The sequence below is a fragment of the Sapajus apella genome, unplaced genomic scaffold, assembly GCF_009761245.1.
Source record: "Sapajus apella isolate SASKATOON/1434 unplaced genomic scaffold, GSC_monkey_1.0 scaffold46, whole genome shotgun sequence".
NCBI lineage: Eukaryota > Metazoa > Chordata > Mammalia > Primates > Cebidae > Sapajus > Sapajus apella.
The window spans coordinates 2,155,704-2,170,886 of record NW_022436986.1 but is presented as its reverse complement, the minus strand read 5'-3'; the positions used below and the strand labels follow the sequence as shown (position 1 = coordinate 2,170,886).

At 51.3% G+C, this 15,183-nt stretch overlaps 1 protein-coding gene across 5 annotated transcripts in view; it reads left to right on the top strand.

Annotated features, from left to right (window-relative positions):
* PAX5 (paired box 5) overlaps positions 1 to 7,636 on the top strand; it is a 196,011-nt gene extending 188,375 nt beyond the window's left edge. For all 5 annotated transcript variants that reach the window (XM_032240086.1, XM_032240082.1, XM_032240085.1 and 2 more), the window contains one exon: positions 365 to 7,636. In XM_032240086.1, the coding sequence (XP_032095977.1) occupies positions 365 to 441 (77 nt within the window). In that variant the 3' untranslated portion in view covers positions 442 to 7,636. The remainder of the gene's footprint in view (positions 1 to 364) is intronic.
* The last annotated feature ends 7,547 nt before the right edge of the window (positions 7,637 to 15,183 follow it).

Genomic DNA, 15,183 nt, shown 5'->3' with positions numbered 1-15,183 from the left:
TAGGGTTTGCAGGCCATAGTGTCTCTGTTGCAACTACCCAACTCTGCCATAATAGCGGGAAAGCAGTGATGGGCAATGCCTAAATGCACAGGCAAGACTGTGTTCCAGGAAAATGTGACGGGGAGCTGGGAGGATCGGACCCAAGGGCCCAGGCTCCGACCCCAGCTCTAGATGGGGAGGAGCCTCAAATAGCAGGTTGTGGCCCTGATGAGACTTGTCATTTGGGGAACAGACTGTGACAGAGATATTGGTGAGAGGGGATGGTGGCCTGGACTGGGTGAGGGGAAGAAAGGACAGGAGTGGAGGAGACTGGTGGAAAGGGGACCCCAGATCTGACCTCAGTGCTGTCTCCCGTCTCTTCCAGGCTCCCCCTACTATTACAGTGCTGCCGCCCGAGGAGCTGCCCCACCTGCAGCCGCCACTGCCTATGACCGTCACTGACCCTTGGAGCCAGGCGGGCACCAAACACTGATGGCACATATCATTGAGGGTGACAGCTGCCCGGCCCTCCTGAAGCTAGCCAGAGGAACGCATGAGACTGTCCCTCAGCACCCCCACTTGCCTGAAGCTCCCCACTTCCCCTCTTCCTCCAGGGACTCTGGGGCTCTATGGTGGGGCCGTTGGAATTCTGGATGCTTGTCCATTTCTAAAAGCCAGTCTATGAGATTCTCCCAGTGGCCATTGGGTCTCTGCAAACCAACAGACTGTTCTGCAAATGACCGCAGCCCCAGCCCAGCCTGCCAGTGCCCCAGCTGTCTGACTATCCATCCATCATAACCACCCCAGGCCTGGGAAGGAGAGCTTGCTTTTGTTGCTTCCGCGGCACCCATGTAAATACCTTCTTGCTTTTCTGTGGGCCTGAAGGTCCAGCTGAGAAGACCACTCCACCCATGATGCATCTTGCACTCTTGGTGTGTCACCAGACAGCTTAGACCTGTGGCAGAGCATCCTCTCTGCCCTGGGCGACCCTGGCAGGTGAGCTCGTAGCTGTCCTTGAGACGGAGGATGCCCCCCTTGGGCCCCAGCCTCCTGCTCATCCCTCCTTCTTTAATATCGTCATGAGGAGTCTCACTGGCTGGTTGTGCTGCAGGCTCCCTCGGAGGCCCCTCTCCAAGAGAAGCACACTTTGGGGAGATGTCCTGGCTTCCTGCCTCCATTTCTCTGGGACCAATGCAGTACAAGCAGCTCTTTTCCAGATCAAAGAACTCAAAGAAAACTGTCTGGGAGATTCCTCAGCTACTGTTCTGAAGCAGAATGTCATCTGAGGTATTGATTCCATTGTGGACTTCGAATGTGAGGGCTGGATGGGATGTGGGAGACCATCTGATCCCAGCCAAGGAGGGGCCTGAGGCTCTCCCCACTCCCTCAGCCCCGGAACTATGCTTTCTGAGGCATGCCCAGGTTCAGGTCACTTTGGACACCTGCCATGGACACTTCACGCACCCTCCAGGACCCCAGCAAGTGGATTCTGGGCAAGTCTATTCCAGTGATATAGACAACGATTAACACAGAGGACTTTCCCCTGCACCCAGATCACAAACAGCCTACATCCAGGACTTCTGAATGTGCTTTCGGAGCAGACCCTCCCGTCTTCGCAGAGTTTAGCAGGCAGCTGGGCATGGAGGCTGAGGCAGATGCCTAATTTCGCACAATGCATGCCCACCTGTTGATCTAAGCGGCTGCAAGGGTCAGGGCCATGGCCAAGGGCCACAGGAACTCAGAGAGGAGGCTTGGAGAACTCAAGGTGGGCTAGGGTGGTCAGAGGAAGCCAGCTAGGAAGATGTAGGGGACAGAGGAAGGCCTCCTGGAGGAGGGGCAGGAGAGCAGTGAGGACTTGCTGTGTGACCTGGGAGTGATTTTGAAATGGAGGTGCCAGGTGCCACCATCTCTTTACCTGGGGTCTCAGTTCCTTGCATAGTCTCTCTTGTCAACTCAGAACAGCCAGGTAGAGCCCTTGTCCAAACCTGGGCTGAATTACAGTGATGAGACAGGACTTGATTTTCTTATGCAGCAGTGTCCCCCATGTCTGCATGTCACCAAGATGGCAGAGAGCCAGGGCAGAGAGAGCTGGACTTGGGATCAGCAGACCAGGCAGGTTTTGTCCTGGCCACAGGTCTTTGCTGTGGGACCTCAGACAAAACCCTGCACCTCTCTGAGCCTTGGCTGCCTCAGTGCAGCAGGGTCACCTGTAGGGCCACCCCATAGCTCACTCCTCCCCCTCCTCTCTCAAGGGAGCTGGGGCTGTGACAGGATCATCTGAGCCAGGCTCTCCACTTTCAAGCAAGCAAGCAAAGGGAGGTAGGAACCTGAGTCCCGCTAATGTTTGGACCAAGTGGGAAACAAGAACACCTGGAGGGGCGGGAATCAGAAGATCCTGGAAAAAAGACCTTCCCTTGTGGGAAACTGAGGGCCAGCTTTGGGAAGGCCAGGACCATGCAGGGAGACAGAACAGACTTCCTCTGGCCACTGCTAAGTAGTTTGTTCCCCAAACCCCTTGCTGGGTGGTGGAACAGAAGAGAAACTAAGGCTCAGAAAGGTGGAGTCCCCAAGCAGTGACTGGTGGGGGCGGGGCCGGGGCTCAGGCTCCTGACTTCTAATCCATGGTGTTCCCAGTCACGCTGGTCTATCCACACCTCCTATTCCTGGGGAGAGTTGAGGGTAAGAGCAGTGAGAGAGGGTTCTGGGCCCCATGCCCTAGACACTCAGTCTTTAAGAACTGCCAAGGAAGCCCGATCACCCAGCCCAGAGATGGAGCCCAGTGGGCTCAAAGCAGGCACAGCCACCACCACCCCCTCCCCAAGAAGGGCAAAGAAGGGAGGTAGCTGGGGCCAGAGCCCGCCTCCAGGAGCCAGGGTGAGCTGGCTGCAGCCTCCACCTGTCAGGTAAGGTAGGAGAAGGTATGTTACCTGGCACCTCCCTCCCTGTCTCCCTCCATTTAGCAGGAGGTGGTAGAGTCAGAGGTCTTCAGCACAGGCATCTTGGGGCTCTGCCCCCTGCCACCCCTCTCTTGGAATGACGTGCGCCCACATCTTCAGATCCTGCCCTCCTTGTGGTTCTAGGCTGTTGGGAGGAGGTCAGCCTCCCCTGAACCAGCTGCCTGAGGCACACAGCATCCTTCCTCAGCAAAGCCCACCTAGCCTATGGCGGTCCCCTCTCCCCATCCTGTTCCTTTTGTTGCCCTGTAATGAGCTCCCCCATACCTTTCCTCTCTCACCTGAGGCTTTGCTGGTCCTCAGATTGGTTTTGTATTTGTGAGACAACCACTTGGTTCCTGGGCTGCCAGGCAGAAGCACAAGCGCACACGGATGCACACGGATGTTCTCACACATGCACGCCCGCTCTCACCAGCTCACAGCTCCCTCGAGGTCCGGCGAGCTGCCCGGGAGCTTGGTGAGGATGGCTCCAAAGGACATAAGCCGTTGAGTAGATGCCAGAGAATTCTGAATGGAAAACACAAGTTCAGGGCCTCACCAGCAGTGTGGCAGAAGGCCTGGGGCATTTCTCCATGGGCCTTCTGCCCTGTGTTCCAGCTCTGACTTTTGGAAAATGACATTGTGGATTTTATGAAAATTTTTCATACCATTAGACTAGCTTCAACCTAGAACAATTTGATGATATATCAAACCCAACATCCCTTTCCCAGGCACCTTAGTTAGGGCTAGCCCTTCCGTAACTGACATTGTACGGTGCTTTGCAATCCTCGACCACCCTGTAGGGCAAAGAGCATGATGTCTACTTTATAGACAGGGAAATTGGTATTTGGGGCTCACATGGCAAGATGGAGGTGAAGTGAATTCTCAGATCTCCAGGCCCCATTCTCTCTCCATGGAGTTGTGCTCCTGTCATGGGAGTGTATGGTTTAAAGACACACCCCCATTCCCTAGAAACACCCCAGACCCACAATAAGGCAAGAAAGAACAGGGACCCAGAGGCTGGCCTGACCTAGGGGCCTGGAGGTTGGTGGCTTTGCTTCCTATGAACATCGAAACCTGCAGAGTCTTTGACCAAATCCACACCAGTGCTTCTGAGGTTTCATCCAGACTCTTTCCCAGCTGTCCCTGAGGCTCGGTGGGGATCAGAGCCAGTTCAAGGCCACACCATAATTTCTGGACATGGATCCAGCCTAGACACAGGTCCAGCCCTGACCAGGCGTCCAGGTGCCAGGGTCATGTTCCGCCTCCTCACTTCCCTTTCTTTGCCTTCCCACTTTGGAACAGGCTCCAGGCCTGGCTGTGACAGTATGTGGGAGTACCCAAGCCAGGGCCATCGGGTGTCCACAGCCCCTGGAAACACAGATCACAATCTCAAGTCCCCTGAATGAATTGCTTCCTGGGTGAATGTGGTGGGGTAACCTTGCCACTCAGGCAGGGCACCAGGCAGTATGGTGCAGTGGTGCCCGAGATGCCCAGAAGTGTGCCTGCCTCCCTGAGTGGCATTCAAGTATGAAAATCTGTCAAATGTTATCTCGGCCTAAAGAAAAATGTCCATGGGTCTAATTGGACCCACTGGCCACCAGCCTGTGAGCCCCAGTGCCTGTCAGGTCCCCCTTTCTTATTTACCTCCTGTCCTTTGTTACAGATTTGAAGGAGATGGGAGCCCACAGAGGTGAGAGATGTGCTTCAGGGTGTCCAGCAAGGCACGCCCAGAGCCTGCCGATCTCCCAGGCCTCATCCCAGGCTCTTGTAGACCTTGTGCTTCAAAGGTGGAGTTGGGTGGAAGGTCAGAGGCACTTGGGATGGGAGACGGGGGAGCTGCTGGGTTTTCCGGGGGTGGGGGACAGTGCTGCCTGGACACCTTTCACATATGCAGGGAAGAGCCTCAGATGTGGCCACAGTGCACTGAGGGGTGAAATCCCTTCACCAGAAGTCACACCCCAGAACGACTGCCCTGCCTTGGCAGCCAGTGGCTCCTGCCACCCCCTCCTCAAGATATTCAGCCAGAATTGAGCTCCAAGCCAGGGAAGCAAATCTTAAAAACAAACCAAGCACGCTGACACAGACCTAGAAACATGACGAGTCTGAGATACAGCTTCCCGGGAGGGCGGAGAGCAACTCCAGCCCCTGGCCAGGCCAGCCCAGGCAGGCGTGGGTGGATCCCACAGGGCTCTGGGCTAGACCAGCTCCACAGTGCCCCACTATGACGCCAGTCCTGCAGGCTTGGCCTTGTCACCCATTGAGAGGCTGTGCTGATCGTTCCCAGCCACACACCAGTCCTCCTGGGGAATCTGTTTCTTTCGTTCTTTTGGCCTCGGAGAGGTCCGAGGCAAGTCCATTTCTTAAAAGGTAATAAAATGCATTATTGGAAATTTGGACAGTCAGGCCATGACTCCTAGCCCACAGCGTGCCCCATCTCCCAGCAGCCCCTTCATCCCCTTGCCCCCTGTTGTCCCCTGTTGCCCCAACCTCAGGGTTCCCTCTTGCATATTCATGAGGGAACCACAGTGCTGATGTGCACTTCCCCACTGTCAGCTGGGCTGCACCTCATGTGGCGCCAGGTCCTGAGGGGCCGCTGCAGAGGCCAGGCCGTGAGCCCCTTGATGCCTGCTCCCCTGATGAGGCAGCAGCTTCTCTGAAATGAGCTGCCGGCGAGGAGCAGGCAGGCACCAGTCTGTCCTTCCTTTTCTGCTAATTCCTCAGCACTGAGGCTCCATTCTTGGGCACCCCAGAATTGAAGGGGACCTCAGAATCATGTCCCTGCCATTCTAGAGTTTCAATCCAAGGAGTCCCCTTTAGCTTGTCTCCAAGACGGGTAAACGTAGCCACCATTCAGCAAGTCCCGAAATTCTTCTTCCCACATCTTAGACCCCTGAGCAACCCAAGGAGAAAATGCAGCTGCTTACCTGTTAATATCTACTGAGGGACAATCAGGGAAGCCTCAAAGGAGTCGTCTCAGGTAGGGTACTTGGCCTGTGGCAGGACAGACAGAGGCAGGACCCCACTCGCCTGTCAGCTTCAGGTGGCTAAAGGGGGCCCAGGGTGGGGGTGACTTGACAGTCATGTACCCCCTCCCCGATCCCTGGCAGGAGGAGGCCATGCCAGCCTCACCTGCTCTGACCCAGCCCCCAGCCCCCTGTGGCTATGGCCGCTGGTCACCCTTGTCCCCAAAATCACCATGCCTGTGGCCATGTCCCTCATCTTCTCCAAAAGCATCATTAAGAACAAGTGATTTTGGATGATGGATTTTTGATTTACAAACGGTGCATTTCCCTTGGAGTGGAACAGAAAGGAAACCATTTAATGGTGCCCTTCTTTTCAAGCATGAATACATTTTAATGAAACTATTTTATTGTATTTGAGGAAAGGGAGAGTTGAACATTCCAACAAATCAATAGCCAATTAATTGTTATAAAGCTAAAAAGAAAATAAATAAATCCTGAGTCTATTTTAAACACTCTGCAAAAAGTTCAGGCCTCAGAATCTGGCCTTCCCCTCCTAATATGCATGAGCACGTACACACACACACTCTCACACTCACACACACACACTCACACACACACACACTCCCCTACACGTCAGACATACTTGAAACTCAGAAACAGCACTGAGTCTCCCCATGCCGATTCTTGCCCGCTCTCCTTGACTTTGGTCAGAGAAGGTGAGCAGACCTGGCAGCATCCTGTCCCAGGGCTTGGGAAGAGGCAGGCCCATCCCCTGGCCCCAAGTCCCCAGCATAGCATAGGGTTTTGGGCAGTGAGGGCCTGGCATTGCCTGGGCCTCACTTCTCAGCCCCAGCTCCTGGGCCTCCAGGGTTGGGCTGAGGGTGGAGTTTTGGCTCTGGGTTTGCCCTGACTCCTGCTGGAAGATGCTGCCCTGGTTTTTCACCCTCTAGTGGCCTTGGACATTGAGTATTTTTAGAAATGCAGATTACATTGCAAATGGAACCCTTTGCCAGGAAGACACATGGATTTTGCTTTTGATTCTTTGAGACATTTGACTTTGTCTTAGGGACCGACCTTTCAGCATCAAAGAAATACATATCTACTGTATCCGCCAAAGTTTGTGATGCCTGCATAGATGCTTACTTGTAAAAAAAAAAAAAAAAAAAAAAAAGTAAAAAAAAAAAACAACAACAAAAACCACAATTGAATTGCCTTTGAAAGTGGGAGATGATCTGTCTCCAACAGATTGAAAAAAAAAAATGCTTCTTAAAAAATGTGTATGTTTTGTATTCTTTTTTTCTAGTAGAAAATAACTGACTTGAAATATTGGTGGTTTTTTTTCTTAGTGACGTGTGTTGCTTTTGTGTGTAATAATTGAATGTAATTACAGCAGTGCCAATTTGCCAAAGATGTTGGACATATTTTTCTTTTTTGGGGGAGGAGGGCAGGGCTAGGGGTGGGATTTGGGAGAACACAGGGGTGGGGTTTTGGTTTAATTTTTTTCACTTTTTTTTCCTTGTCAAACCTGAAATTTGTGGCTTCCTTTTAAGTTAAATGGTTGACTGCAACACTTTTATTTTAGATTAGTTGAAGAAACATGCAATAAGGTTGGCGTAGTTTCAATATCTGTGTGTCTTTTCATGAGTGGCTGTTACTTGTGAAGAATTGATTTTATGTAACCTTTATGTGAGATAATTATTTGTAAATATTTGCCATAATTTTATTGGTTCCTAAAATAAAAGTAATTTTTTAAGTTCAGAAAAGGAATTTGATCCCATTTGTTTTTACTAGTTTGAGGACTGCCTTTGACAACTTTGACTGTACCGCAGCAGGTTGTGGGGCGTTTGATGGCTCTCCCGCTTACATCAGAGTCAAAACAAATCTGTGCATGCAGAATGATGTGTTGCAGAATCGGGCTCTGCCCTGGGCAGGGAGCAGCAGCCGCAGAGTCTGCCCTTGAGATGTGCCCAGGCTTGGCAGGTGGAGTCGTGGGTGAATCTCCACTCTGGATTTGACTCCAAACTGTGATTTAACGTCAACTTCTTCAGTTCCCAATGGTCAGTAATTCCCACCTCGTTGATTCATTCATTCAGCACACACTGATTGAGCATCTACTCTGTCCCCAGCACGGGGGACACAGAAGTGAACAGGGCCAACAAGGACTCTGCTGCCAGTGGTACAGTCATAGCTCACCTTGCACTCCTGGGTTCAAGCGACCCTCTTGCCCCAGCCTCTCAAGTAGCTAGGACTACAGGTGTTCATCACCAAGCCCAGCTAGTTTTTTAAATAATTTTTTTCCCTACTTGCAAATTAACATATTATCAGCTAATTTTTTTTGAAAAGGAGTCTTGCTCTGTCGCTAGGCTGGAGTGCAGTGGCTCGATCTCGGCTCACTGCAACCTCTGCCTCCTGAGTTCAAGCAATTCTTCTGCCTCAGCCTCCCGAGCAGGTGGGACTACAGGTCCACGCCACTATGCCCAGCTAATTTTTGTATTTTTAGTAGAGACAGGGTTTCATCATATTAGCCAGGCTGGTCTCGATCTGCCTACCTTGACCTCATGATCTGCCCGGCTTGACCTCCCAAAGTGCTGGGATTACAGGCGTGAGCCCCCATGCCCGACCCAGCTAATTTTTTAAAACTTGGGTTTTGCTATGTTGTCCGGGCTGATTTCGAATTCCTGGCTTTAAGCATTCCTCCTGCCTCAGCACCCCCAAAGTGCTGGGATTACAGGCATGAGCCACAGCCCGCATCCTATATGTGCTTTTCACTTTGATCCAGTTGAGTCTCCTGAAACCTAAAATGCCTGAGTGCAGACAGAACTCAGAAGTCATTCACACCAGGAGACCTTGCCTTTGGGCCTCAAAGCCACAGGCCATATCCAATCAAAGCTCAGAGAGCAAGAATCCACAATCCTTCCGTCCTGTCCTTAAGCCTTTGAGCATTTCGGGAGCATAGGAGCCCAGAGGTGGCTTTTCATCAGGGGGTAGGGCAGCTGCAGACCTGAGCCCTGCCCCTGCCGGGCGATGTCAGTGCGCAAGGGCAGGCAGGGACCACTGCGCCCGTTGGCACAGTGTGTGCGACTCAGTAATTGCCAGAGATGGAGTGGGCGAGTGACCGCGTGGGGGCCGTGGACAGCAACTCATTCATATTTAATAAAGCAGCGGCACGGCCTCCATTCATTTCTGCAATGGATGGTGGTGAAGGTGATTCCTGAGGGAGCGAGAATGAGCCATGGCAGAGTGCTGGCCTGGCGCCTTCCTTCTCTGTGCTCCTGACTTAGAGCACAGACTTCAAAGAGAAGTAGGTGTGTTTTTTAACTGAAATCGGACCCCAAACCTATGAGCACTGGCGAGGAAGGCCAGGAGCTCCATTTCCTAACACTGTGGCTCTTGTCCCCGGCTTTCTGGGGACAGAAGCCTCAGGCCTGCCTTCCCCAGAAACGGGGCACGAGTCTCTGCAGCAAGCAGGGCATGTGCAGCCCCACATGACAGCAGAGGGGAGGCTGTGGGCCAGGCCTCCAGGTATGGAGGTGGAAGTGCCAGCCCTGAAGGGCTCAGGCAGCCTCCAGCAGCCCCTCTGCACTCAGGGACAAGCAGGAGCAGAGAGAGAAACCTGAGATCTGCCTGGGAGGTGTTCCTCAAACCCCTCCCCCACACCAGAGCCAGGCCCCTTGCTGGGTGCTGGGGACCGAAGTCTTCCTAGGGGAGTGAGACTGCTACAGGGCAGAAAGATAAAGCCCGAAAGCCATGGCCGGGAGTCTCAGCTCCAGCTTTTGGTGGTCAGTTTGCTGACGCAAGCAGTTTCTTAACTTCTAGAAGCCTTGCTTTCTTCATTTGTGTAGTGGGTGTAAACCTGATAACATTTACCTCAAGGGTGTTATGAGAAACAAATGTCATGCATTGTGTGAAAGCTTTTCCAAATGACAAATGGGAGTTTTACCAGGATGTCTTCTCCACTATAAAGAAATCAAAATTTTATGCCCCAAGGTCAAACTTTAGTCAGAATCTCCTCCGTGCTAGGTGCAGAAGGAGGGTAGAATGCAGAAATGAACCAACCAGGAGCCTGCTCTCTGGGGGCAGGTGATGTGTGTATTTGAATTCCAGGCCTTATATGGTCAGTATCACCTACAGTTGGAGCAGACAGGGAGGTGTGGTCTCAGAGGAGGGATTCCATTCAGTTGTGGGAGGGGTGGTCAGAGAAACCTTCCTGGAAGAGATGACTTTTGAGCTGAGCTGTGAAGGGTGGGCAGAATTTCAATAGGAAATTTTAGAAAGGGCAGGAAGGGAAGGCATTCTAGGCACAGGTAACAGTGTAAACAAAGCCCCAGGGCAGGAAATTGGGTGTGATGGCAGGAGACGCTGAACCACTTGCTCCTGAGTTAAGCAGGCACGTGGCCTTTTCCCCAAGCCTACCTCCTGAGGATCTGTAGGTGCCACCAGGTCAAAGGTAAGGGGTAGCCTGTGTTCTGGATCAAAGGTGAGGGCTAGCCTGGGCTCATGTCATTTCCTAGCAATGGGGTTGCCCAGGCGGAGAGGAGGTGGCAAACGCAAACAGGGGGTGACCATCTTCCTTAGGAGGCAGCGAAGGGGAGCATGTTTCAGATGTGGGTGGGAGCAGGTGGATTTCCAGCCCCGAAGATCCAATAGCTGTGGAGCCTCCTGGCCAGCTGTGTGGTGATGTGGAGAAGGGGACCCTTCTGGCCAACTGAGCGCTGCTGTGGCCCCCTCAGCACGCTGCCTCAATAGCTGTCTCTGGGAGGGATGCCTGCTCTGCAGGAGATACAGCTGCTATGATTTTAGACAACTGGGGCCATTAGCACCCCAGGTGATCTTAGTGATTTATTTTACTTATATACATGCCCTGGTTTTCCTTCAGTGGACATGCATTACACACAATTTTAAGATAATTTTTAAAAATTGTCATTGCTCTCTTTGTTTGGTCTTCCCAGCATATGGTGATGGGGGCCTCTGCTAGCTCCACTACAGACCAGCTCTGAGGATATTTAGCAAAGAAGCTGCCTATGTGAGCCTGTCAGGGCTGCATGGCCCAGGGCCACACACTGGGTGGCCGAAACAACAATTTATTTTCTCGAAATTCTGGGGCTAGAAGTCTCAGATGAAGGTGTCAGGCAGGGCTGGTTACTTCTCAGCCTTCTCTCCATGTCCGTGTCCTCACATTCTTCCCTCTGGATGCATCTCTGTCCTAATCTCTTCTTACATAGGCATCAGTCACACTGGATTAGGGCCCACCCTGAAGACCTCATTTTAACTTCATTACCTCTCAAAGGCCGAATCTCCAAATACAGCCACATTCTAAGGTACTGAGTGTTAAGACTTCAACACATAAATTTGGGGTGACACAATTTAGTCTATAACACCACTTGAGAAGAAAGAGGCCCCCAGCTCCCAAGAGCAATCCCAGCTGGGATCTGCTCTTCACACTTCAACCCCACCTTTGCCTGTGCTATGTCACCTCTACCCAGGGACATCTGCCCCTGTTTGTCCGAGCCAGGGGTTTCTGTCCCTCAGATCTGAACTCCCAAATGTGACCCCCAGGAAGATCCTTACTTCATACCTTCCATCCAAAGAAATTCCTAGTGAAGCCAAGAGTTTCTTTTAAAAAATATAGATAGGCCGGGTGCGGTGGCTCACGCCTGTAATCCCAGCACTTTGGGAGGCTGAGGCAGGTGGATCACGAGGTCAAGAGATCAAGACCATCCTGACCAACATGGTGAAACCCCGTCTCTACTAAAAATACAAAAATTAGCTGGGCATGGTGGCGCACACCTGTAGTCCCAGCTACTCGGGAGGCTGAGGCAGGAGAATCGCTTGAACCCAGGAGGCGGAGGTTGCTGTGAGCCGAGATCGCGCCATTGCACTCCAGCCTGGGTAACAAGAGCGAAACTCCATCTCAAAAAAAAAAAAAAATATATATATATAGATAGATAGATAGATAGGTGGATAGATAGACAGATAAAATGAATGTGGTTATAGATGAATGTATTTCAGACTTCTATATGAAATATGACTTTATACACTTAAAAAGATGGAAAAGTCTCAAAAGACGAGATTGAAATATTTGATCATGTGATTTGCTTTGTTGTTGTTGTTGTTTTATGTATCCAAAAACGTTTAACAAAATACAAAGAAAAAGAAGTTGGAAAATCTAAGAAATGGGAAAAGGTGTAATGCCTTGAATACATGAAAAATTTGCTTGCAATTTTATGAAAAATCCTACCACTCTCAATAGAGACATGGGTAAAGGTATGCACAGAACACTCATGAGTGAACGCAGTGTTCAACCCAATACGGAAAACACAATTCCACTTCACAAAGATCATTTTTAAAAAACACCTATTGCTGGTGAGGGTGAGAGGAGATGAACACCCCTCTACCCCGCCCCTGAGCTGTCTGACAATATGAGGCCAAGGCTGCTGTTTCTCTCTAACCCCAGCCGGGTAGGGTGGCTCATGCCTGTGATCCTAGCTACTCAGGAGGCTAAGGTGAGTGAATAGCTTGAGGCCAGGAGTTTGAGATCAGCCAGGGCAACATAGCAAGACCCTATCTCTGAAAAAAAAAAAAGAAGAAGAAGAAAGAAAGAAAAAGAAATCTCTAGGCCTAGGTGCTGGCCCCAGGGGCCCTGGAGGTCTGGGACTTGAAAGGCTGTAGTGGGGATCCTGCAGGGGGCCTGACCACCCACAGTGCTGTGGGTTTTTACCCTGGGGCTGGCTTCCTGCAGTCACAGAACAACATTTACAGCCCAGGTCAGGTGGGAAACACAGCGTTTCCAGCCCAGTGGTGTCATCTGGAAGGGCATGCAAGCAGCAGAGGTTCCCACATTATCCACAAACATGTGTAAATATCACGACGGCGCGTAATGTAACCAAGAAAATCACTTCCCGTTGTTTCCCCTTCAGTGATATTTTCTGCTTGGCTGAGTTTGCTTAGCACACTGGAAAGGCCAACTCATCAGTTCTTGTTGTTAATCAAGAGCAGTAATTGTCCAAGTTCAAAGCCTCCTGACTTAGACTCTGCTGAATAGGATAACAAGTTCCAAAAATGCTAAGTAGTAGTTTCTATAAATGGGCTTTTTTAATAGGGGAGGCCCCTGAAGAGGGTTTGGAAAGAAAACCTTTCTGTGAAGTGGAATTAAAACATTGTGCAGACTTTATAGAGCATGGCAAATAAACTCCTGAAACTCCTAGAAGTTCTTAACTGCGTGGGCAATGTGGATGCAGACTCATTTTCTCATTCACAGCGCAAAGCTGTGTATTGGTTAAGGCAATACCGACTCATTTCAGAAACAGATCCCATAACTTCAATGCCTTAACACAGTAAAAATCTGTTTCTCACTCACCTGTCAGCCTCGTGAGGGAGAGGACCTACATAAGTCACACCCCATGTGAAATGCAGCATTCCTGGGGCAGGCAGCCTTCCGCAGGGTGGCTCAGGGATCCAGGCTCCCTTACTGTTTTGCCTCTGCCATCTTCAACCTTATGGCTTCCACGTTGACCTTGTTTGTCTGCATCAAGCCTGCAAAAAAGGAGAGCATGGAGGATCAGGTGCTGGGTGGTGTTCATGGGCAGGGCTGAAGTGGTACACATCACTTCCATTCACATTCTAGTGACCAGAACCCAGTCCTGTGGCCCTACCCAACTTCAAGGAGGCTGAGAAATGCAGTCTAGCTCTGTGCTGAGGACAAGGAAGACATGGGTCTGCTGGATAGCTAGCCAAGCCGTATTTTCATGACACTCGTGAGTTCAAGAATTTCAACCCCAGCTTCGCTCAGCTCTTTTCTACCATCTCCGGGGCAGTGGAAGGCAGAATTAGCTGAAGCAAAAGAATGGCATGTGTGTGCCTGGCCCGGCTCAGCCCCCTGCTCCTCACCTTTGTTCTGCTCTTGTCTGAACTCAGGCTGACCCCAGGCTTGGAACAAGCACATTCATGGCCTGGAATAACTGAAGGGAGTCCCCGAACTTGTCATCAGCAGCCCTGCTCTTGGTCTACTCTGATCTTTTGCCTTGATTCTAAACATAGGACTCTGGGTTGAGTTGTTAGCAAGCATTTCTATTAGCATTTACTGAACACTAACTATCTATCTACCAGGCACTGATGCTTAATGAAATTTTTCCCATTGTCCCAGAATTACACAGCCAAGGCCAAAGTTGAAAACTGAAATTTCATGGAGCCTCCAATAGTTGGGTCCAGTCCTGCAGTGTGGGGAGGTGACAATTCAGAGAATGAAGTTGACCCCTCAGCAACACCCCCGACTCACCCCACCACCACCATCACCACACACGTCAAGACTGAGGGAGGAAGAGACGGTCAGCTTGAGGCAGATGCAGATTCAGGAGAGAGGCTAGTGGGCAGAGCTGCTGCTTCCTCTCCCCAAAGCCAGGGGACGGTGGCTTTAAGAGACTCCCTGGGCGGTTTGGAGATATCTTCAAAAAGAGGAGCCTGAGATTTTGCTTTCTGTATGGGCATCTGCTTGGCCAACAGATTTGGTGACCTGTCCTCACATTTCTTGAAGCAAGGCAAAGGAGAATGGTAAAGACATGCATACGCCTTGTGAGCTGTGGGACACTGTTGATGAGAGCCACCCCAAAAGCCTCTCCCTGGACTGGGAACATCTGGAAGCTGTGCGGTGGATGGTCTTTGATGAGGGTTGGGAGAAGGAACGGAAGAAACAGAGCCACGTCTCCCACCATCCAAGACCTGCCTGCAGGGGTCAAGGAAGGGAGGAACATGGGATAACCAAATGAGAATAAAGATGGCACGTCCCGCAGATGTGATGAAAGCCTCCAGTCAGCTGAGTTTAAATTAACCAAAAGGGAGACGATCCTGGGTAGGCCTGACCTCATCAGACGATCTCTTTAAAAGAAGATCTAGCTCTCCAAGAAACAGATGCCTTCCCTTTGGCCTTGAAGAAGCAGAGGGTCAGGCTGTGGAGGGGACCACGTGGCAGGGATTGATGGGCAGCCCCTACGAGCTGAGGGCTTCCCTGTCTAACCGCAAGGACCCAAGTTCTGTCAACACCCTGGGAATGTGGAAGAGGACCCCAGCCTTAAGCGAGATTACAGCTCCAGCCGGCACCTTGATGTCAGTCTCGTGAGAACCCAGGGTGAGGACCCAGATAAGTCACACCCCAACTCCTGCCCCACGGAAACTGAAATAATCAACTTATGTTGTGTTAAGCCACTGGGTTTCTGGTAACTTGTTACGGAGCAGCAGAAAACCAGTGCAGCTTTTCCACTGGCTGCTGGAGCCACAGTGAGGGCCAGTCGGCCCCGGGGGACGGCAGAGAA